The sequence below is a fragment of the Punica granatum genome, chromosome 2 (assembly GCF_007655135.1).
Source record: "Punica granatum isolate Tunisia-2019 chromosome 2, ASM765513v2, whole genome shotgun sequence".
Classification (NCBI taxonomy): Eukaryota; Viridiplantae; Streptophyta; class Magnoliopsida; order Myrtales; family Lythraceae; genus Punica; species Punica granatum.
The window spans coordinates 33059125-33081079 of NC_045128.1; the positions used below are offsets into that span (position 1 = coordinate 33059125).

Here is a 21955-nt window from a genome sequence, read left to right on the forward strand (position 1 = left end):
GGGTCTTATCTTAGAAGTGAAGCACACACTTCGGTGTGTAGCTTCCGTTGCAATATATATGCTCATAATTTCTGCAGCCCTACTTCTTACGCATTTCGCCGTAGAATAATGTTTTCCTAAAAGACACGCCAACCTATGATTTGGTGGGGCAAAGAGTTCGATGGAGCCCTCACAAATAATTTGGATGACAATTTTGATGATCCCCGGACCTGGCAGTTTGGATGAGCTACGGGACTAGGAATCCGTGGCTGAATGGACCATTCAGCTAAACCGGTCCCACCCGGTCCCCAGACCTCCTGGATGGTCCGGGCCGAGGGGCTGTAATGGTCCTCTAATTTGGAAGCTAAGTTCCAATTTTCCCTCGTGCAATTTTATGTCATGGGTCATTCATTCCATACGATGTCCTTCCTACACCCCCATCCACAAAAGAAATCCTCCTATCAGTTTTATTTACGTGCAGGAGAAAAAATTGCTGTCGGCGGCGAAATTAAGAGATGATTTTCTAGAGAAGCAAATTAACTGGAGATTAGCCAAAAGACGTACCTACAAATGATAAAATAAAGATGCTGGCGTTGAATCATTGGGTGTGTGGGCCACAAAATACAGCAAATAACAGTCCTAAATAATCTCCTCTCTTACAGCACAATTCAGTATTTCCCCAAAATTTTCAGAGTTTTCCTAGAGCAACCCCTTCTATCTACTCTTTAAGTAAATTAAGTAAAATATATGTAAATTAATTGATTTCAAATAAATTTAATTGGAATACCACAAATGATTTACATGAAGTATTGTACTTAAATTTTTCTAAAGTTCTGAATATGATCTATTTTATTAATAATTTCTCATGTTATGTCATGATCATCTGGCTTTCAAGCCATTGTATTATACTAGTTCAATAATTTTTTTAGTGGGAATCAATGTGTTAGGTAAAATCCACAGGTTTACTTTGAACTTGGACTTATTTGTAACTCAAAAGTTTAAATCAATGGATTGCTATACCATTATCTCTTATAAACCTATGATTTCCTTTTAACTTTTTTTATGTGAGATTACTTTCAACATTCGCCCTTACCATTCTCCATATGGGAGAGAAACTATCCTAACAATTCTTCTCCTTCTCGACTATATGGAGGACTTCAAGCCGGGAGTCGGGCTTCTACTTCTGGACTAACATATCAATTGTTAGGCCCTTCACTAGACATGAGTTCCACACTCGAGCATTAGTGTGCCGTGAGTTTTCACGCATGGAGTAAGCACTTCTCTAAAATCGTTATCTTAGGCTCTGATACCACTTATTAGGTAAAATCCACAGGCTTATTTTGGATTTGAATTTATCTGCAACTCAAAAACCTAAGCCAATGGATTACTAGATCATTATTTCTTATAAATCTATGGATTTTCTCTCAACTTTTCAATGTGAGGTTACTTTCAACACTCACCTTCGCCATTTCCATATAAAAGAGAAATCACCCTACACAATGTTACCATAGCAAAAAACATCTCTCAATTTCTATTGAGAAGAGCTCCAGTAATCAAATAAAATCAATTCAGACGGTTAAGGTCGGACCAAACCAGCCCCGTTGACATTTCATGGTAAGTCGTTTCTAATAAATCGGCATACCTGCTCCTCTCTTCCCTTCCCTTTCAGACTCAGTTGGCTCTTCCCATTTGTCGCCATATTTATCGAAGAAGAAGCCCAACGCATCAAAAAGCAGAGCAACCCCTCCTTCAATGTTCTTCCGAGCCCTCCATTAATCAATCAATCAATCTCTCTCTCCCCCCCCCCCCCCCTTCAAGCACAATGAAGTCGAAGCCGCCGTTCTCTTCTTCTCCTCCTACTCTTTCTTCTTCCTCCTCCTCCCCTGCCCTCATCAGGAAGGCCCGCCTCTCGCCTTACCTCTTCGTCTTACTGGCCTTTATCCTCTTCGTCTCCGTCCTCTACGGCGAGGACTTCGCCTGCATCCTCAGCCCCCGCCCCGCACCCGACAGGGTCCTGCCCCGACCAGTACTCTCCAGAACCGGTGAGTTGACCCCAGTCCGCTTCGAGTCTGTCCCGGATCGATCTCTGTGGCATTTTATCTTACTCTTTACTGAGTGCTCGGTTGGGTGATTGCGTGTATCCTATCCTGGGTGTTAGATCAGAAGGCGGAAGATGACCGGGACGAGGAGGAGGCGGCGGTGGTGCCGTTTGCGGTGCGGAGGACGGCGGAGGGAGGTGGCGGCTGCGACTTGTTCAGCGGGAGGTGGGTCCGGGACGAGTTGACCCCGCTGCTGTACCAGGAATCGGAGTGTCCGTACATACAGCCGCAGCTGACGTGTCAGGAGCACGGCCGGCCCGACCGGGGCTACCAGTTCTGGCGGTGGCATCCCCACGGCTGCTCCTTGCCCAGGTCCGTCCGTCCGTCCCCCCACTTTTTCCCCCCAACCAAACCGATTATTTACATTTTTAGCAACTGATATTAATTAATGAATTATATCATAATTATTAAATTATTTCTTTTTTTACCTTTTTTTCTTCGCCAAAAGCGATCCTGGATCAGTTGAAGACAGAAATCTTCGATCATCCTAAAACTTTTCGCTTTTCAAACATCGTAATCGCAGTTATTAAAATCGCAATACGACTGCGATGATCCAACCAGAGACTACCAGAACTAGTCTCGACTGATAGACTCGTAATATAAGGAACACATCCATGGCAAAAATTTAATTTTACCAGCAATATATCCGAAAATTTTTGGGATCGCCGACATCTCTCTTGCTGGGTGTCTGGGAATGAATCTGGTTATGCTTTTGGCATTTTTTTAATGGTGGGAACGGTCGGATGTTCTGCCACGTATCGATTTCGTCACGGGTCCTCGCAGGCAGATGTCAAATGTTTGCTTACTTACGGGCTTCATCTTCTCCTAAGTTGGGCCCTTCGCAAAATGGGTCCGACTTGACCCGCAAATGGCCCGGACAGCGTTGCTTGTCGGGTTGAAATATTATTATTATTATTATTATTTTTTCATGTTTACTTAGTGTTAGTCATGGCAAGTGGTCATCGCTAGATTTACATGTTTCGTGTTGTACTTATTCGTTAGTTGGACTGTCCTATTAATTCTGATACATGGCTCGAGATAACTCGCGTCTCCACCTACCACTGTCCGTTATAGCTAATGCGGGTTTTGGGTATCACCGTCTTGTATGTTGAATTGAGACCGATTCGCCACGTTGTGATTTGGCACTTAATACGCTGTCCGAATCTTGAATTCCCATTAAATGGTCACGTACATATGCTATTTGGGCACGAGAAATTGAACAAATATTCACTTGTTATTGGTATGAAAATTGGAGTTACAGGTTCAATGCCACACAGATGCTGGAGTCACTGAGAGGGAAGAGGATGATGTACGTCGGAGACTCGTTGAACCGGGGACAGTATGTCTCGATGGTCTGCCTTCTCCATTCACTGATTCCTGAAGGCTCCAAATCCATGGAGACCTTTGATTCCCTCACGGTTTTCACCGCCAAGGTATGGGAAATGTGATGGACATTGCCAGTCCCAGTCGGATTTTACTTCTTAGCATGGGTTCATCGCATTGGTCTATAACTTATGCACATATGCATTTTGCCTATAATCTATTAAACTCCGACCTTAACATATGCACTTATAGGACTACAATGCTACTATCGAGTTCTACTGGGCACCGTTTCTTCTCGAATCGAACTCGGATAATGCAGTTATCCACAGGGTATCGGACCGCCTCATAAGGAAAGGTTCGATTAATAAGCACGGCAGACACTGGAAGGGAGTCGATATTTTGGTGTTCAACACGTATCTTTGGTGGGTCAGCGGAGATTCTAACAAGATTCTGTAAGTTCCCAGTATAATTGGTTCCTCACTCAATTCTCCCGTGTCTTGTGAGTCATTCCATGGAAAATAAGGAAACTGGGATCTGGTTCCTGAAAACCGTACGGACGCATTGCACTTAAAGGCATTATTCGTGGAAATTTTTCGGTCTTCATTTGTTCTTCCTAAGTGATCGAATGAGTAGTGTAACTTCCGAGTATTTTTATATGTAGGAAAGGGTCATTTGAGGATAAGGAGAAAGATATAGTGGAGCTGCCTACTGATGCTGCATACAGGATGGCGATGAAGAGCCTTGTGAGGTGGGTCGAGAAGAATATGGACCCGAAGAAGACTCGGGTCTTCTTCACTAGCATGTCCCCGACTCATGGAAAGTAAGTAAGCCGTCCTTCCTTTGATCTCTGCTTCTTTCTGTTCCGACATGCTCAGCGACGAATCTAATTTCTGTTATGACCGATAAGATGGGACTTGTTGAATTCAAAATGGTTCAATCAAGAAGAATGATGCTACTGAGCTTGGCTATGCTGTCAGTTTAAAGCATCATTAGTTATCAATAAAATGAATGTTGTCATTAGTTTTTTACACGGATAGCTAACATTTTGAATATCAATTTTGCCTCATTGCAGTAGCGCGGATTGGGGCGACAAATCTGGAGGGAACTGCTACAACCAGACGACCCCAATCGAGGATCCTGACTTCTGGGGCTCGGATTCTCGGAAGAGCATGATGGCGATACTCGGGGAGGTGTTCAGCAAATCGAGGGTACCGATCACGTTGCTCAACATCACGCAGCTGTCGAGCTACCGGAAGGATGCACACACAATGATCTACAAGAAGCAGTGGAGCACGCTGACGCCCAAGCAGCTGGCGAACCCCGTCAGCTACGCCGACTGCGTCCACTGGTGCTTGCCCGGCCTCCAAGACACTTGGAATGAGCTCCTATATGCTAAGCTCTTTTATTACTCATAGCCACACATACCCAACACATTGATGGAGATTGGAAAAGGAAAATTGTAAATGATGAATGAAATTGCTAAATGATCTGGTCTCACGGAAAAAAGGAAATTCCCATCTGTACTTCGCGGTTCCTTGGACCAGATGTGGGCCTGAGTTTGGGCTGCGCTGATGGGCTTTCATTTCCAAGTTGGGCCCGGAGGAGTGGGGTATCTCTAAAACTAAAATGGCCTGGAGAAGGATGAATTTTTCTACTTTTGGGGGGTAAATGAAGCATGAAGATTTGTTTGTACTTTGTACATTGTCATTAGTATTGATACTAGTCATTTTTGCAAGAGATTACAATCTAAGAATTGAGCATTATTTAGTTAAAGAAAAGAAAAGGAATGAGCATTGTAACTCAGGGTAGGGTTTCCTTACGGTTGTTCTCTGGTCGAAAACTGTGACTGAATAAATGGTTACGAAAATTGGCCACAAGCTTTCAATGGTCTGTGTATAGTATACATTGTGTGAAAACATGTTCAGGCAGAAACTTATAGAGCGCTTCACAAGAAGTTAGTGAAACAGGGAGTAAAGGAGCCGCGACGACCGGATGATCCTCGTCGAGGATCCGCAGTACTCGAGATCGGGTTATTGAAAATATGAATTAAGCATATAAGTTTGAGTGGTTTAGAAAAAGGGAAAAAATTATATAATAAGAAAGGAAAAAAGAGAGGAAGAAGAGCTCAGCATGCGCGATTTCATCTGAAGGTCAGTTGAAGGTGATTGGCCTAACAATCGCAATCGCATTTCCTCACAGCTCTTCTACATTTGCACCAGCAGGGATTCGAACCGTCGACCTCAATTGTGAGGGACATGTCTCCTTAACAACCGAGCTGCTGATGCTTTTGTTAAGAGTGTCGCAAAATAATATATTTAAAACTGATTAAATTACCGAGTGCATTACAATAATGCATTCAAGCCTTTTCTTGACGCAACTTGTTCCTTCTTGGTCGAAGATATTTCGCGAATCCCTAACATGCAGTAGGATGTGCGTTTGGAAATCAAAATGGGATCTGCACGCTTTCACATTATCGGGTTTGGTTTTGAAATTTTTTTTAATTCAACTTCACTTTTAACTCCACTTATCTTCAATTCAATAATACAATTATTATTTTTCCCTCTTTATTCAAATTTTTAATGATTCAATTCAATTTTTAATACTAAATTCTCTCAACTATTCAATACTTTTTCCACAATTTAACAATACAATCATTAATTTCTTTCAACTATTCATTATTTTTTCACACTTCTCATAATTCAACAACTCAATTATTACAAACCAATTAAAATCAAAACTCAACTCAATTCTACAACCAAACACAATCGTTGTTAATTTTCGAACTTGATGAGCAAAGTTCACACTAATGAATTATAATAAGATTACTTTTTTTAATAAGTTATACTTATTTAGATTAATTAATTAGTTTACATGTCTTACATGCATACCTCATCATATATACACATATATATATAACGGAGCTGAATTCTTATCACCTGAAGTAGGTTTAATAAAAAAAAAAAGCGTAAAGCGTGGCGGATTTTTATATCTAAATTCTTTTGCAATATTTTTTTTTCATTTACTAAAGTAATTCCTTTTGAGTTTTGCTATTAGATATTTTATATAGAAAGACTAATCATAAAGGAGATGCATGCCGGATTTAATAATTTGATACTATCGTCCAAATTTAGTTATAAAACTCATCATTATTGAATGGAAAAAGAAAATCATTTGCCACTCTGAAAAGTCATGGAAAATCATGACACCTACTTAATACCAAAAATAGACAAAGATGAAAAATAAAATTCGGAGGAGACTATCAAAATGACACAGATTTAGGGACGATATGGATATTTTAATATGTTTATTGAATCACATGAAATTTTGATGAACTCCGTGTGTGTGTGTATATATATATATATATATAAATGCATTGGATACATCTGAAATAAAAGAAAAGAAAGATAATTATATGCTCAAATTTATATTCGTGACATACAAATGCGAAGGAATTGATAAATGCCGAGGCTTATGAGGTACCTGCAATCCTCTTTTAATTTGATAAAAAAAAAAAGTTCATGGGCTTTGATTTCCACGGAAACCACAATGTCAAAAACACTAAAAATAAAAAAAATCCACTCCATTTGAAATAGAAGTACATTCAAATCCGCACCTTACCCACTTGCATCTGATAGCCTGCAACTCCATCCTCTTCCCATGCACACCGTCATAATGTGAAGCATATATACATACATACATATATATATATGTGAATATATGTATATATTTATTTATAATATTGATAATTCAAATAAGAGATAACTTCAATATACACCATGCAGTTTGAAGTCGTTCTCAAATTGCACCTCATAATTTAATTTATCTCAATACACTCGTTAGAGATAGTCAAACAATCTAAATACATCCAAACCGCTAGTACAGTTAATTTTTGGATGGGAAGAAGTTCATGGTGATTCACATGACTCTTAATCGAGAGAATATTGAAATTGCCTATCTTGGTTCACAGTTTTTTATTATTTGCTTTTACATCAATTTTCTTCTTCAGTTCTTTCTCGCGATGGCAACTCTTCCACTTGCAATGAAACGGAGACCAAAGAGTTTGAAAAGTAAGACGAGAGACCGCTGTTGGTATAACGGCTTGGATGCTTCAACAGCATGGAAGAGAATCTCAAGAGATCGAAGCTCTTTCCATCTTCCTCAAAATAATATAGCTGGGAATGAGATGTGAGGGAATGATGAATAAAAAAAGATACTATAATGTAGACGAAAGCCCCTGATAAAGTGTCATGAGAATCGCACATGAACTTCTTCTCATTCGAATATGAACAGTGTTAACTATTTGAAGTATATATATCGAGACGGTTTGACCACATCTAAGTAGCATTTTAAATTATGGGGTGCATTTTGTAATTGCGCTCAAACTACATAGGATATTGAAATGAACCCTTCAAATAATATATCATGTATCGGATGATATGAAATTTCAAGGTTCAAAACGTATATATGATTCCAAACTATGCTTTCAAGAAAAGCTTATCAAAGTGCCGCTGTTTTATAATGTCATTGGCACTTGGCATATTTCAAATAATCTGACAGGCTCGGCACACATATATAAGCCAAGGACGAGAAGAAATTATTACCTGGTGAAAAGGTTTTCTGAAGTCGGCTTTCGGTCATTGAAATTGGGCGTTCTGTAAAATTATGGTTACCGATGCAGACATAATCGATGAGTATTCGTACGTGCTTGTATGATTTATTCATTCGTGGAAATATTATAAATATTAGATAGAGCAACTTGCGATTTTACGTTTATACGCGTACAACAAGTTGGGGGTTATTTTAAGTTGATCAAGTTGCATTACAGTTGTTGATATTCCTTCGTTCACTTGTAATTAAAATAAAGCACTTTAATGCAACTATGTATATATTATATCACCAACATGGCGTGCGCGATATCTCCCACCGAAAATTCCTCGGGTTTTACTTCCTATCTCTTCTCTTCTCTGATTTTTATACTTTTCCTTTCTCCGTTCTTACAATTTCAAAATTCCTATGAGTAAAGTTCACGTAAGTTGATCAATTACTAGCCTAGATTATGATCTTAAGCATATGTGCTCATTAGTTAATAATAGATCAGTATGTACACGTTGTTTTCAGTGCACAAGAGTTTCATGACTCTTTCATATTTCTTATAGTATATCCGAAGATATGATCTAGAGAACAAATATTCATCTATAAGACTGGGCAAAGTTCATTAACTATTAATTAGACTGATCGCTTCTGCACATACGACAACAGGAAACTACACAATCTATCCGCAGCTAGAGATCACATAACGAACCTTCAGATCGAATATAATTTGTTCGATGGAGTTGAATGATGATTTTCATGGAATATGTGATAATTCTATGTTTGTTCTACTCCATACAGACGCATCTATTGTTTATTATGACCAGTTGCATTGTTCATCTACATATCTCAATGCGTTTGTTACGTTCATCAACGAGAAGACAAAGTAAATCGAGAATTAAATAGAAGCATCACCATATAGCAGAGTGGTGCACATCTCGACTGGTGACCAAGAGGTCTCAGATTCGATACTTGGTGGGACTACTCGTACCCATTTATTAGATATTTATGATTTTTATTTCAATGAACTAAGCGTATCAACTTCTCTTATAATCGAAAGAAAAAAAAAGAAAGATCACCAGATAATTTAAATCGTATCGTCATTAATTTGCAAGAAAAAATTAAAATTGCCCTGATATTAATATGAACTCCTGCGCAATACACACTCATATTCCGACATACATATATTTATTATTATATGTACAGATTTCGAAGTGGAAGGCTTAAAATAAAGGCTAAACTGGCATTTCACAATTTCTCTATCCAATTATACCAATAAATCTAATTACTATTTAACCCTAAAAAACAATGAAACCCTCCCCAACAAAAACAAACCCGATTTGTGTGTAATTTATAAGACCAGAGTTTAATCCAAACATGATCACAACATCTGGGAAGAATAAATTAAGAAGTATTTTCTGTTAATCATTAACGATGACGGACGGATCGACCACATCATGATAAATCATTATCGCTTCGGTTATTCTTCACCATGTTCTCAGCGATCTGAGCCAGAGACTGCAGGTTGCAACCGACGATCGTGTCCACGAACACTCGCGTTTCCTCCTCGGTATTCCCCGGGGGCACATCGACCACATAAGACTCCACAACCACGGTATCCGTCCCGTCAGGTGATAGGTGGAGGGTCGTGACCGAACGGTAGTTAGCAAGGCGGTGGTCCCCGCCCACCACGCTGAAGCTGATGACATGCCGCTCGTCGTCGAGGATCTCAAGCCGCTCCCGGCTCACGGCGGCAGGGAGGCCCGACACAACGTGTATCTCCCTCACGGTCCCGACCCGACCATTCCCGTCGATGACATGGCAGCTCTTGACGAAGTGCTTGTAGGCCTGGGGGTTGTCGAATTGGCGGACCACCGACCAGACGGACTCCACGGGGGCTGCGATGGCCTGGACCACCGCCGAGCAGCACTGGTTCGGCTTCACCGCATGGGCGTGGTATTGTGCCACCGAGTCAGGCACGGGCGGGCTGGCGGAGGCGGTGGGGGGCGCCCTGTGGCAGCCTGTGGTGGAGGTGGCTGTGGTGATTCTCTGGAGTTGTAGGGATGAAGGCATGATCTCTCTCCCTCCGGTGATCACTTTTGAGAATATCGCTTGAGGACCAATGCTAAGAGCTTTTGAGAGCATGGGAGTATATGTATATGTATATATATGTATATATGAACAAGAGATGAAAGCTTTCATCTCTAACTTTTTTTTTTGGTAGAAATTTTTTGATGCCCACTTGCAAATAATTTTTGGGAGATTTTGAATTCGGGAGTTTATTATTTTGAGGGGAAATTTGGCTTTTGATCGACGGAGAGAGAGAGAGAGAGACTTGGAAAATTGAAGATCTTATCAGAGCCAGCCAGCTTAAGGCCGGACATGCAAGTGGGTTGTCAACTTGCAGCCTCTTTTGGACTTAAGCTTACATGATGATCGTATATAAATATAAATAATATATATATATATATAATATTAATTTTTTAAAAGCTATTCCTACCCAAAAATAAAAAAGAAAATCCCACCGAAAAAGGAAAAAAACTACAAGATTTGCACTTTTACTTTTTCCTTTTAATTTTATGTTTTCTTTCTTGTGTGTTTCCTTTTTTATGTTCTTCCATTTTGTTTGAGGCTTCATAATATCATCTTTAGCATCACATGTGAAATTGGCGTTATTAATTAATAAGCTAGGGCTTAGGGAAAAATAGAAGAGATTAATTACTCGATAACTAGTCGTAATGTATTCCGACATTGTATTCATTGTAAATTTGGTGGTTGTCTATATATATGTGTGTGTTTGCGTCGGAATTCTATTTTCCTCTTGAAAAACATTTCTTTCTCTGGTATATAATACGGATAATGCATTCTAGAAGTAATTAATTGAACTTTGCTAAATCACCTAATAGTGAAACTGTAAAAATACTTAAATCATTTTTATAGTTGTAAAAATACATAAATTATTAACTTATTATTTCATCCTAATATATATATATATATATGTGTGTGTGTGTGTGTATTATAGCTTATTCCGAGGAAGGCCAAAGAAAGGAGAAGAGACGCAAATATGATAGCTTCAAGCAAAAAAAAAAAAAAAGCTCAAATATAATGCACACGTATAATTTAGAAGACCAATATAATTAAATTATCTTTCCTACCACCTACCATACTTACCAGTCCCAGTTATTTTTAGAAGTCCCTGCTATTTTTAGAAGTTGAAAAAAGTATGAGATATGTTTCCATTGATATATATATATATACTTCTCAATCTTGTTCCTATGTGGATGACACAGAACAGACCGACATCATTATTGGTATATCAGACACATAAAGTGCATCTTAATTTTGTTTAACAACAAATCATGCTTTGGTTTATCTTATTTATACTCAAAAAAGCAACTGAGCTAGTACTCATGGAAATGGCTGTTTAGGTATAACTTTCACATGTATACCCACATTCAGAATAAGTAACTAGGAAGGCTTCTCACTATTAGTGCATTTTCTTGCTTTTATATATATACACGTATGTATATATGTGTGTATTCATCTGTATGAATTGTACCGGGAAAAATAAATAGACGCGAACTCCATTTCATCACTCACATTGAACAATTCATCTCAATCCATCTTTTTATAGTTGAATGATGTAGGCTAAGTAGTTGATGTTACGAATATTCATAAACTAGTTTAATAATTTATTTATTGATGTTTTTGGTGAAAACCTCGTTGCTAGTATTCGTTTTTTTTTCCTTTGGTGGTGGAGAAAACCTAATTTATAAATTACTAGTTACTGTTTCATATATGTATATTATCCTCAACTTTTGTCCTGTCCCTCCATCGCTCTTTTTCCACCAACTCCCATCAACTTGCCCTTATTTTTGCCCACCCTTTCTCTTCTTTATGTAGTAAGTTGGAAGTTGCAACCCACCCCCTTCAATTTCACATGCCCCCAATTGTCCCATCTATATTATAAATTACTGGACATAGACATTACCTTAAAGTTTTCTTCCCTATCACTTTTTCTTTCTTATGGTTAATGCCCTCCAATCGTTTTCCTATGGTTTTGTATTGTTCATTTAATTTGACAAGAAAGAATAAGTACGTAATTGAAAGACAAGTTTCCAACAATAACTAGCTATTGTGGGTCAAGATATATACATATATAGAGACACATCAAACAAAACATTAGCATTGACGACCCCAATATGCCTTTCTATGAAGCCCGTATAGCACGTTATGGTTTTGGAACGTATTTGAAATCATTTTAGTTTAATGGTTTTTTCAGATTCTGGACGTTTAAAAGTAAAATACCGGGAAAATCAAATATTTCTTGCCCCCACGATCGTGCTGGAAAGACTGCGTCAAGCTGATGATTGAATGTTGAAGATGGGCCCTAGTTATGACGACCCACACAGTTTTGAATGTATAGAAAGAAGGCTGCTGGTCATAGCCAGGCCAACCTAAGAAGGGGCCCCTATCCTCCCATGGGTAGGAGAAAATCAAAAGGCGAAAAGTGGTGAAAGGTGAATGGACTTATTAAAGTATAAGAGATATCGATATTAGGGGTATGCCGACTTTGACACCCCGTTTTTTTCACGATACTCGGATTCTATCCTGTAAAAATATGTTTCAAGATTTTGGAACCGGACCCTACCATATAAAGGACATGTTTCAAGATTTTAGAATCGGATCCTACCATGTTGAGTCATGGAACCGGAATCTATTCGGAATCTGTATTCTACCACAAGTTCCGGGTACGCGATTGGAACTTGTAAATTTTTTTGTCTCGCTAAATAAAATCGAAAAATTTCTAATTTATAATCAGTAATCACGCAAAATAGAATGTCGACGTAGATTTATATTTTCTTTTTTAAATTAGTGACTATATTTTTTAAATATAAAAATATATGAATATAATTATATATATATATATAATTGAAAAAATTATTATCCGAGTCCGGGTATCGATTCTTGTTCCAATTCTAGATACCTTATATGCAAGAACCAGAATCGAAAACCGATTTCCATCAGTTCTTTATTTTAATACTCGGACCCTACTCAATTTTCAATACGAGTTATCCGGACCCTTTTCTAACTGGTAGATTCACTAGTTCCGGGTATACTCGGTATCTATGCACACCCTAATAGATATATTGATTTCAAATTCAACAATATATATATATGGGAAAAAGACAAAAACCTCTATTATGCTTTGGGGTTGTGACAAATCACACCATATTCTTTCGTTTGGACAAATCGCACTATGTTTTTTGCTCTGTCAGATATAGGAGGTTACGGCGTCAAATTATTTTTCATTTTCAGTCCTCAATCTTTAGCCTTTTAATCATTTTGATTCTAAATCTATTTTTTATCATTCCTATCCTAAACTTTCTATTTTGTTTCATTTTAGTCTAAACGAAAATCGATAAGGGAGGAGGGGTTGGGGCCGCTAATCGGCAACCCCAACCCCTCCACCGAGGTCGCCGCCGCCCACAGAGGACGCTGCCGACCTCGGTGGAGGAGTCAGGGTCGCTGATTGGCGACCCCGAACCCTGAATCGATTGGGAAGGATCGGGGTCGCCAATCGCCCACCTTGACCCCTCCACCGAGGTCTCCGACTCCCACAGAGGACACCGCCGACCTCGGTGGAGGAGTCGGGGTCGCCGATTGGTGGCCCCGAACCCCGAATCGACCAGGGACAAGTCGGAGGTCCCCGATCGATTCGAGGTTCGGGGTCGCCAATCAGCGACCCCAATCCCTCCAACGAGGTTGCTGGCGCCCACAGAGGACGCTCGCGACCTCAGTGGAGGGGTCGGGGTGGCCGATTGGCGGCCCTGACCCCTCCTCCCCTTTAGATTTTTGTTTAGGATTAAAATTGAACAAAATAAAAAGTTTAGGATATAAATGATAAAAGAAAAAGATTTAAATCAAAATGATTAAAAAGTTAAAGATTGAGGACTGAAAATGAAAAATAATTTGACGCCGTAACCCCCTATATTTAACGGAGTAAAGAATATGGTGCAATTTGTCCCAAACGAAAGAACATTGTGCGATTTGTCCCAACTCCAAAGCAAAATGGTTTTTTTTTAATCTTTTTCCCTATATATATATATATATATATATATATATATATATCTCTGATTCATCTCTCCTGGACTTGTTTGGTCCGTTTCATCCATTGTGTTACAGCCACAATAAGTTATGTGCTACGGAAGTCTGGTCAGCAGGAGATGCATGAATTTGATGATACGACTTCTCTGCTCACATCTGAATTATTTCATATATATATATATACTCACTTACAAAAATTGTGACAATCTACTAGCAACCATTGGTCAACGTACCAAGGGTTCTTTCGGCCCTAGATGAATGTATTAATCGATCATAATGAATTATACACGGTATATGGTGCAATTGGGGAACTGCTTTTTTATGTGGGCAAATTTTATCTGTACATGGGGTTCAACTTTCACTAGCACCTTGTGGCCATGATTCAGTTACTTACATATACATATATATATATATATATATTACTTTTATATATCACTGTATTTATACAACTTATGAAAAGAATTATTTTGTTAGAGATGAGACTCACGAGGTGAAGTACAAGTGCAATGGAAATCAAATTCAGCCTGCTGTTTCTAGATCGAGGACAATTGCCATTCGACTCGGGATGGATGTAGAATTTGAACTAAGAAGGGGGCGGAACCTTTAAGGAGGCAAATAGAAGTGTGAAGTTTCCATGTTATGATCATATTTTGTAACTTATTGAGGATTGAGTAATAACTCATTGAAAGTCAAAATTTTGGGAGAGGCACCTACCCCGGTTTAGCTTAGAGAAGAGAGAGGTGGGCTCTTTCTTCTATATACATGTCTCAACTAGACTTCTCCAATACATACAAATATTCATAGAGAGCTACACCTCATGTAGATAAAAGTGCAATTTGCTATTTGTAATGCAATACCTTTCATTTTTCAAAGAGGAAACCATTGACATATAAAATAATATTAAAACTCTAAGGAAAAAAAAAAAAAAAGGAAAAAAAAAGCGATAAACTAAGATTTTTTTTTAAAAAAATCTCTCTCACTCTCTCTCGTTTTTTATCCAACACTTGATAGATATTCTAATGCACAGTAGGTTATGCTTAAACCATGCAGTGTATTTGAGTCGAAGTACATCTGTTCATGCGTGATCTAACAATACAAAGATCATATATATATATATATATATATAGTCACACATATTAAATTTGTTTTTTTGGATTATTAAATTAAAATTGCCCCCTTAATATCAAGTCTAGACATATAATATTCAGCAGGTTGACCCCTCTTCCAACTTCTATCTTCTAAAGTATGAAAATATCAACCGACAGGGGAATTCTAAAGTGATTGCACTATATAGGGAAAATTATAGTATTAGTTCAGGAGGGTTAGTCACTTTTCTATTTTCCTACTGTTTCTATTTTTGTTTATATTTTTCTCTTTTACTTTTCATAATTTTTTTATTTTCGTCTTTCCGTCACTTTAACTGTTAACTTTGCTGATGTAGAATATGATTAGATGCCCAATTTGACAGAAGGACGCCACATCATCTCAAAGGCAAGGAATGGAAATCAAGAGGTGAATATATATGATATACATATATATAGTAATATTTATAAAAAAGAAGATATTTGTAGAAATTACTGAAATAATTAGCACACCTATGAGAAATCTAATTTGCCAAAGGGGAAGGGGAAATTCTAATCATCACACCTTTGATTAATTGTTTGTGAGATCAATTAGAAACACGCTGAGAGAGAGAGAGAACCCTGAATATCATTCAAGATTGATCAATCATATTCGGAGTTCCAGACCAAACTCAAACGAATCGGAAGGAGGGACTAGGCCTTTGGGACTAGAAGAGAGGCAAGTAGATGTAAGATTTTGAATTGTTAATGGACAATTCTATGGGAAATGGGAGGAGGGAAAAAGCAACTAGAGGTTGGGGAAAAAATGATTTTGAAAATGTAAGATGGGGATTTTCTTGGAACAATTAGCTAGCTAGCATATAAATTTGAGATGTTAGTTCAACATAGAGAATTAGAACCAAATAGACATTCAAATTGGCATTAATTAAATTTTTTGTTGAAAAAATAATTAATTTGAATTTTTAAGAGGATAATGTGGGTTTGAGAATCAAGAGAGAGAGAGCTGCAGGGCCTTGGTGACTGTGGCAGAGGAAGGAGCAAGACCTCGACACCCTTGAGCATTAGAGCATTAACAAGGAGCATTGGATGTTGCTGTTGTGGTTGTCCTCTTTATAACTTGGTATCATAAACTTTAGTTGAGAAGTTCTTATCAGCTCTCTCTCTCTCATGTTCATTGACAGGAAGAAGAAGGATGAAGAAAGAAGAATTTTATTTTTCATATTTCTTTCTTTTATCTTTCGGTAGACATATTTCTTTCTTTTATTAATACCCACTTGCTGGAATTCCCTTTTCTTCAGATGAGGGTGTGGGCTCATGTATAAATACGTGGAATGTGATCATATTCTACATTAGCAAAATTAACGATTAAAATGACGGAAGGACGAAAACAGAAAAGTTGTAAAAGGTAAAAGACAAAAATAAAAATAAAAATAGAAAAAGGATGAAAACAGAAAATGACTAAATTTACTGAACTAAAGCATTTTTTTTCATAATATATATATATATGTAAGTAAATTGCTTAAAATTGCAGTAAAATAATTTAATTTTAAATAAATTACACGTATTTCGAGTAAGTTATACGCATTTTCAAAATTAGTTAGCGGTACATTACTTATATTTGAAGTAAACTACACAAATTTATAAGAGATTTTACTTACATTGTTGGTGGCTTATATGAGTTTCAAAGGAAACCGATAGTTTGTGTGATTGCTCCATGTCATGTCCAAAGTAATAATAATTCTTGTCGTTTCGTCTCTCGGAGTGGGATCAATTAATTGTTACGTTATCATTTAACTCTACTTGGGACTGAGTAAATACAATAGAAAGAATTTGGGGTAGAAATTGATGAAAACCAAAATTGATGTATTCGATTTCATTTTGTACCCTTTCCGCCAGGCTTTGTGGCAACTAACTGGGCCTTTGAACCGTTAATTAATGAAAATTTCATCATTGTTCTTGTTAAGATGTATTATTTATGAGGTCAAGCCGCGTCGAAACTGTAAATTTGACAGAGAGCTTATGCAAAAAGCCCCATCGATCTTCGTCTTATCCATTTATTTGTTTGAATTAGCACACATGTACATTTAAAAAAAAATTAGGACATCAGTCCCGATGTTAGCACTCGGCATAATATTGACGACATAACGGGAGACCTAATTCCTATCTGTTGATATCCTTGCAACCACTCGCGTGATGGGCATTGCATATATGCAGGCACCGATCGTGGAACTCACAAAGGGTCCGAAGTGGTCTACGTCGACGATTTTCAAGGTAGTGCCATTCAAAAGCGATGATCAAGGATGGACGCAATGGATGTCACTTTGTGTACCACAAAGAACGCATTCGTCCCGCAGGGTAAAGGAAGCTATGAGGATAGCATGGGCCGTATGGCCCAAGTGAGACACCGTAGCCCAACCCATCATTTCACTCTCTCCAACCCAAGCTGTGGGCACCCCTCTTCTTAATCAACATTTGCCCACAAAGGATAATTGTTGTTACAGGTCCAACGTAAACCATATTATTGGCCCGTCACTATTACAGAGACGCCCAATGGGCCCATTCATGGCCCCAGGCCTCCAAAGAACATGAAGAGGAATTCCCCGACAAAAATTCCCTTCTAGGCTGACAATCAAGACAGTCCAACAGCCGACGAAGAGATACTTAGGCTCAGCACTCGGCTATTCGGGCCCCGCTCGGGGCCGCATGGGCAGGGGAGGGCACCACGGCACTGCCGGCCACCCCAGTCGAAAGCTACTTTCCAAATCGGTACATTGACACTATCCGATCATCACGAATTGACCAAAATTCGACCAGAAGAAAAGATTTTCGGAACTCGAAATAGCAGCAGTAGGAAGAAGCAAAGCATCTCTATACAGCCTTCGTCAGTAATCTAGTCAGTTTTTACATCAGAAAAAATCAAAAGATCTGATTCTAAACCTCCGATCATTTAATCAACAAAATCTTGTCAACATCAGGCGGGCACGGGAAGAAGGACATATCAATATAAACATGGATCCATTAACTATCAAAGTCCTTAGCGACTAAAAGGATTTAAGGACTCTGGATCAAGAACAGCGTTCCTATCTCTTCTCTTGTTTTTGTTGCCGTTCCAATCTTCAAAAACATCATCTGCTACTCCAGCTTGATATCAGTACTCAGAACTGAGGATCATTCTCCAGTGTCTGCAGCAGCTCGTCCAACTCGAAAAACTCATCGACTATGCAACCGTTCAACCAATCAAAGTCCCAGTTCTGATTGACATCCCATGGATTCTGCTGATTTGGCGGCTCCTGCAGCTCGCTCTTTGCTTCCTCCTTGATATGAAATCCACCTGTGTCGGTTCGTTGCATTGCAGTAGTCTCGGACCCATAAGACGAGGTAGACTCGTTTGGTGTCTCCACTGAAGAGGCTGTTGCTGTAGCCGAGGAGGACTCCTCCAGCGAACTGCCTGTCATCACAGGGGCGCCCGGGAAGTTCAGCCTTGAAGAGGCTGTTGCTGTAGCCGAGGAGGAGGATTCCAGCGAGCTGCCAGTCGTTGCAGTGGCGCTCGGGAAGTTAAGCCTTGCCAAGGGGCCGTACATGGCCCGGGCAGCCTGGTCGTAAGCGACAGCAGCCTCGGTAGCAGTCGGGAACGTTCCCAGCCACAGCCTGCTCCCACGGTTGGGCTCCCTAATCTCAGCCACCCACTTCCCCCACGTCCTCTGCCTCACCCCGCGGTACCGGCAGGTCGAGTTTTCAGGCCCACCCTTGCCCTTCATGCACCCTTTCTTCGATCCCTTGGCAGGGACTTTCCGGACTGGCTTGTATACATCTTTCTGAGAGTCGAGCTGCTCGTTGTATTGCTTCCACTTGGCCAGTGTCTCGGCCACAGACCCATCATGCCTGCTCCGAGTTCTCCTCTTCCTGACAGGACCATATTGCTGAGAAGCCATCTCACTGACGCTACCTCTGAAGAGAACAAGTCAAAGCAGACTGTTAATATAAGATTCGGAATTTATTGCTCCGATTGCAATCCTTGGACCCCAAGTAATTACAAAAGTCAGATGGGAACAAATTTTTACCAAAAAAATCAATTTGTTACACTGTTTGGTATGCTTGCTCTGCAGGTAAACAGAGCAAACATGAACATCCCGAAAAAATCGATGATTTCCCACTTCAGACCTTACGAGCAAAGCAAGGAAAGACAAGAAACCAGAAGGAAAAAAAAAAGAAAGAAAGAAGAATTCGAGGAAAACCCTAAGTTAAATCGAAATCAGAGCGAAACCCCAACAAGAGCCAAGATTGTGATTCCTAAACCATCAACACCAATTGCATCAATCAACAAAGCCAATCAGAACAGAAAGACGAAACATGCAAAACCGAGAGACAAAGACTAACCTTTCGACTATATCCGGCATCATGAGCGATGATAAGATTCAACCTCCGAATCGAAGAGAGACTTTCCGTCGGCTTAACTAATCAAACTTCTTCTGCGATTCGACGACGCGATTCCCGGGTTTAATTCTTGAGCTCTAGGGCAAGAATCGTTGCTCAGTATCTCGGTGGGTGTGTGAGAGTGTGTGCGTGTGTTTGATCTGTGTGCGGAAGACGAAGAAGAGGAAGAGAGCTTCTTGAAATTCTATGGACTCCGGAATCCTTTCAGGAGGAAGAGGCGCCAGCTATTTATAGCCTTCTCTAGATATTTCTGATATATTATCCATCCCTTAATTAAATTATTAAATTATTATTATTCGATTATTAAATTCAATTCCCCCTTTTAATTTATTATTAATTTAATAAATCTGGGCGAGAGAGCGTGAGATAACTGATGACGTGGCAGGCAAGGGCGGAGTCGTGGCGTCTCAATGGCCGTGTATTGTTGACACGTGTCCCATGAAGGTTCCGGAAGCACGGGAGCCGCACATCTTATTCGCGGTGGCTAAGGACTGCGCGCTGACGGTTTTGGCCCCGCGCGATGAGTTTATTCACGGTTATGCCATTCACAGCTGGGTCTCCGCTGTTCTCGGTGCGGATATTTGTTTTTATGTGGAAGGGAAGGAGGGGAGAAGGAGGGCGAAAATATCTGAATGGAGGGTATAACAGTAAATTGGCTCTAGAAACTTTTAGGACTTTCCTAATTGGGCAATTTTCGTTTCACGATAAGATATCTGTAGAGATTCCTTGATTCGTTGAGAAATTTCCTGTCCAGTGTCTCCTAATTTTTGCTTTTCGTACAGCTGTCAAAAGGAAAAACAGCCTGAACTGTGAGTGACGTCATTACATGGTTCCCGTTGAATGTAATTTAGTTTGGACGACATAGTTCATCTGAACGGGATTCGTTTTCACCACCCCATTATAAATCGAATTGCGTTGTTGAATTCATTTTGAATGGATTTTCTAGGGGCATTGCTGTTAATCTCATTCCGACTTCAATCCGCGCCATCAAATACAACCAAAGTGAGTAAGGATATAACGTGATTTACGTACAGTATGAAATGTAGTTTAACGACATAGTTACAGTAGATAAGTCGTTAATTGTGTATCTTTTTAGTATAGTGGTACGATAATCGAGCACAAACTTTTGGAACTTTTAATTGATTGCATCTACAACTGAAGAAACATATGTATCTAGATCTAAATCTACGTAAAAATTGGTCGGAAACTCGAGATTTTATAATATCGGCCTTTTGTGTGTATATGATATAAGATAAGATAGTAAATTAAGAGCCAATAATTTGTCTTTTTGTTTTTTCTTTTTTTTTCACAAGTGGTACATCTCATCCTCCAATTTGTCTGTATTTTATACAACAAAGTAAAATGCCAATTCCATTAGAGAGAAATTAAAATAATTTAAAATTTGCATATCAACTTGCTCACTAAATACTTGAGTGTAAGGTTTGAACTCGTTTTGTTTCTTTTTTGGTCGTTGCCGACAAAGATCACCATTGACTGCATCGTCTCACATGAGCATGCTCCAAATTATATGTAGTCCAAAACTACAGGTAAATTAAATGTATATTTAATTAAAAAAAGGGTCAAGAATGATGATGACAAAATGTACCGTTTTGAACAGCAGAGCTAGAGACGAGCGGCCACGTGGATATTCCCTCTGCATGTAGTCCACGTGTCAGCATGCCACCCGTGCAAGCTAGTACGTACTTCCTGGCCTTTTACATGTCATCTTACTACTTGTCAATCCCATAACTTATCCACATAATTTCTTTTGCAAATTTCAATTAGAGAAATGCCTGAATTGAGTGACACACACACACACACATTTCAAGAAGAAGTTAGATCACGGCGAGACGAGTCGTTTGTCATTACCTTTATGTGTTAAGTGAAAGTACAGTGATATTTGCAGCTAAAACGTCTTAGCAGACCGGTGGATTTAACCTTATCTTTTAGCTACTGTTGTTTTTACTTTTTAACGTTATATGGAAACGCGTGACTTTTCTTCCCTACCGCGGCTAAATTCTCCTAAAAATAAGAGTCCAGTTAAGTTCTCCCGAGAATTATCTACCGAAAATAAAAATAAAAAAGTTCTCCCGAGAATTATCCTAACTACTCCCAATAATATCTATGGTTAATTTATTCTTACATCAAAATTCATGGCGTTCATTAACCAGGAGTGTTGAAGTAATCAATATATACCTTTTTTCAGAAGGATTAATTTTTTTTCTCTATCGCACAATTACAAGTGATTGCTATTAAGTTCTTTTCTTTTTTTGGCTAAAATGATTTATAACTTCGAAATAACCCGATATCAATAATCTTATGTTATAATAGGAGACACTC

General features: G+C 39.0%; 3 protein-coding genes and 1 non-coding gene across 4 annotated transcripts; 1 reads left to right on the top strand and 3 right to left on the bottom strand.

Annotated features, from left to right (window-relative positions):
• The first annotated feature begins 1593 nt into the window (after positions 1 to 1593).
• Positions 1594 to 5143, top strand: LOC116194734 (protein trichome birefringence-like 33). Its single transcript, XM_031523624.1, has 6 exons — positions 1594 to 2021; positions 2138 to 2390; positions 3340 to 3511; positions 3654 to 3853; positions 4063 to 4221; positions 4474 to 5143. Exons 1-6 carry the CDS (start codon positions 1802 to 1804, stop codon positions 4814 to 4816), a joined length of 1347 nt encoding a protein of 448 aa, XP_031379484.1. The 5' UTR covers positions 1594 to 1801; the 3' UTR covers positions 4817 to 5143.
• Positions 5144 to 5522: 379 nt separating this feature from the next.
• Positions 5523 to 5603, bottom strand: LOC116198351. The gene has a single exon (XR_004155285.1). It is a non-coding gene; the product is annotated as a small nucleolar RNA snoR114 (small nucleolar RNA).
• Positions 5604 to 9098: 3495 nt separating this feature from the next.
• LOC116194799 (abscisic acid receptor PYL4-like) lies at positions 9099 to 10375 on the bottom strand. Its single transcript, XM_031523693.1, has one exon. The coding sequence runs from the start codon at positions 10191 to 10193 to the stop codon at positions 9447 to 9449; it is 747 nt and encodes a 248-aa protein (XP_031379553.1). The 5' UTR covers positions 10194 to 10375; the 3' UTR covers positions 9099 to 9446.
• Positions 10376 to 18010: 7635 nt separating this feature from the next.
• LOC116197959 (dehydration-responsive element-binding protein 2B-like) lies at positions 18011 to 19835 on the bottom strand. Its single transcript, XM_031528246.1, has 2 exons — positions 19559 to 19835; positions 18011 to 19129 (listed from the first exon to the last, which is right to left on the bottom strand). The coding sequence occupies exons 1-2, from the start codon at positions 19579 to 19581 to the stop codon at positions 18337 to 18339; spliced, it is 816 nt and encodes a 271-aa protein (XP_031384106.1). The 5' UTR covers positions 19582 to 19835; the 3' UTR covers positions 18011 to 18336.
• Positions 19836 to 21955: the final 2120 nt, after the last annotated feature.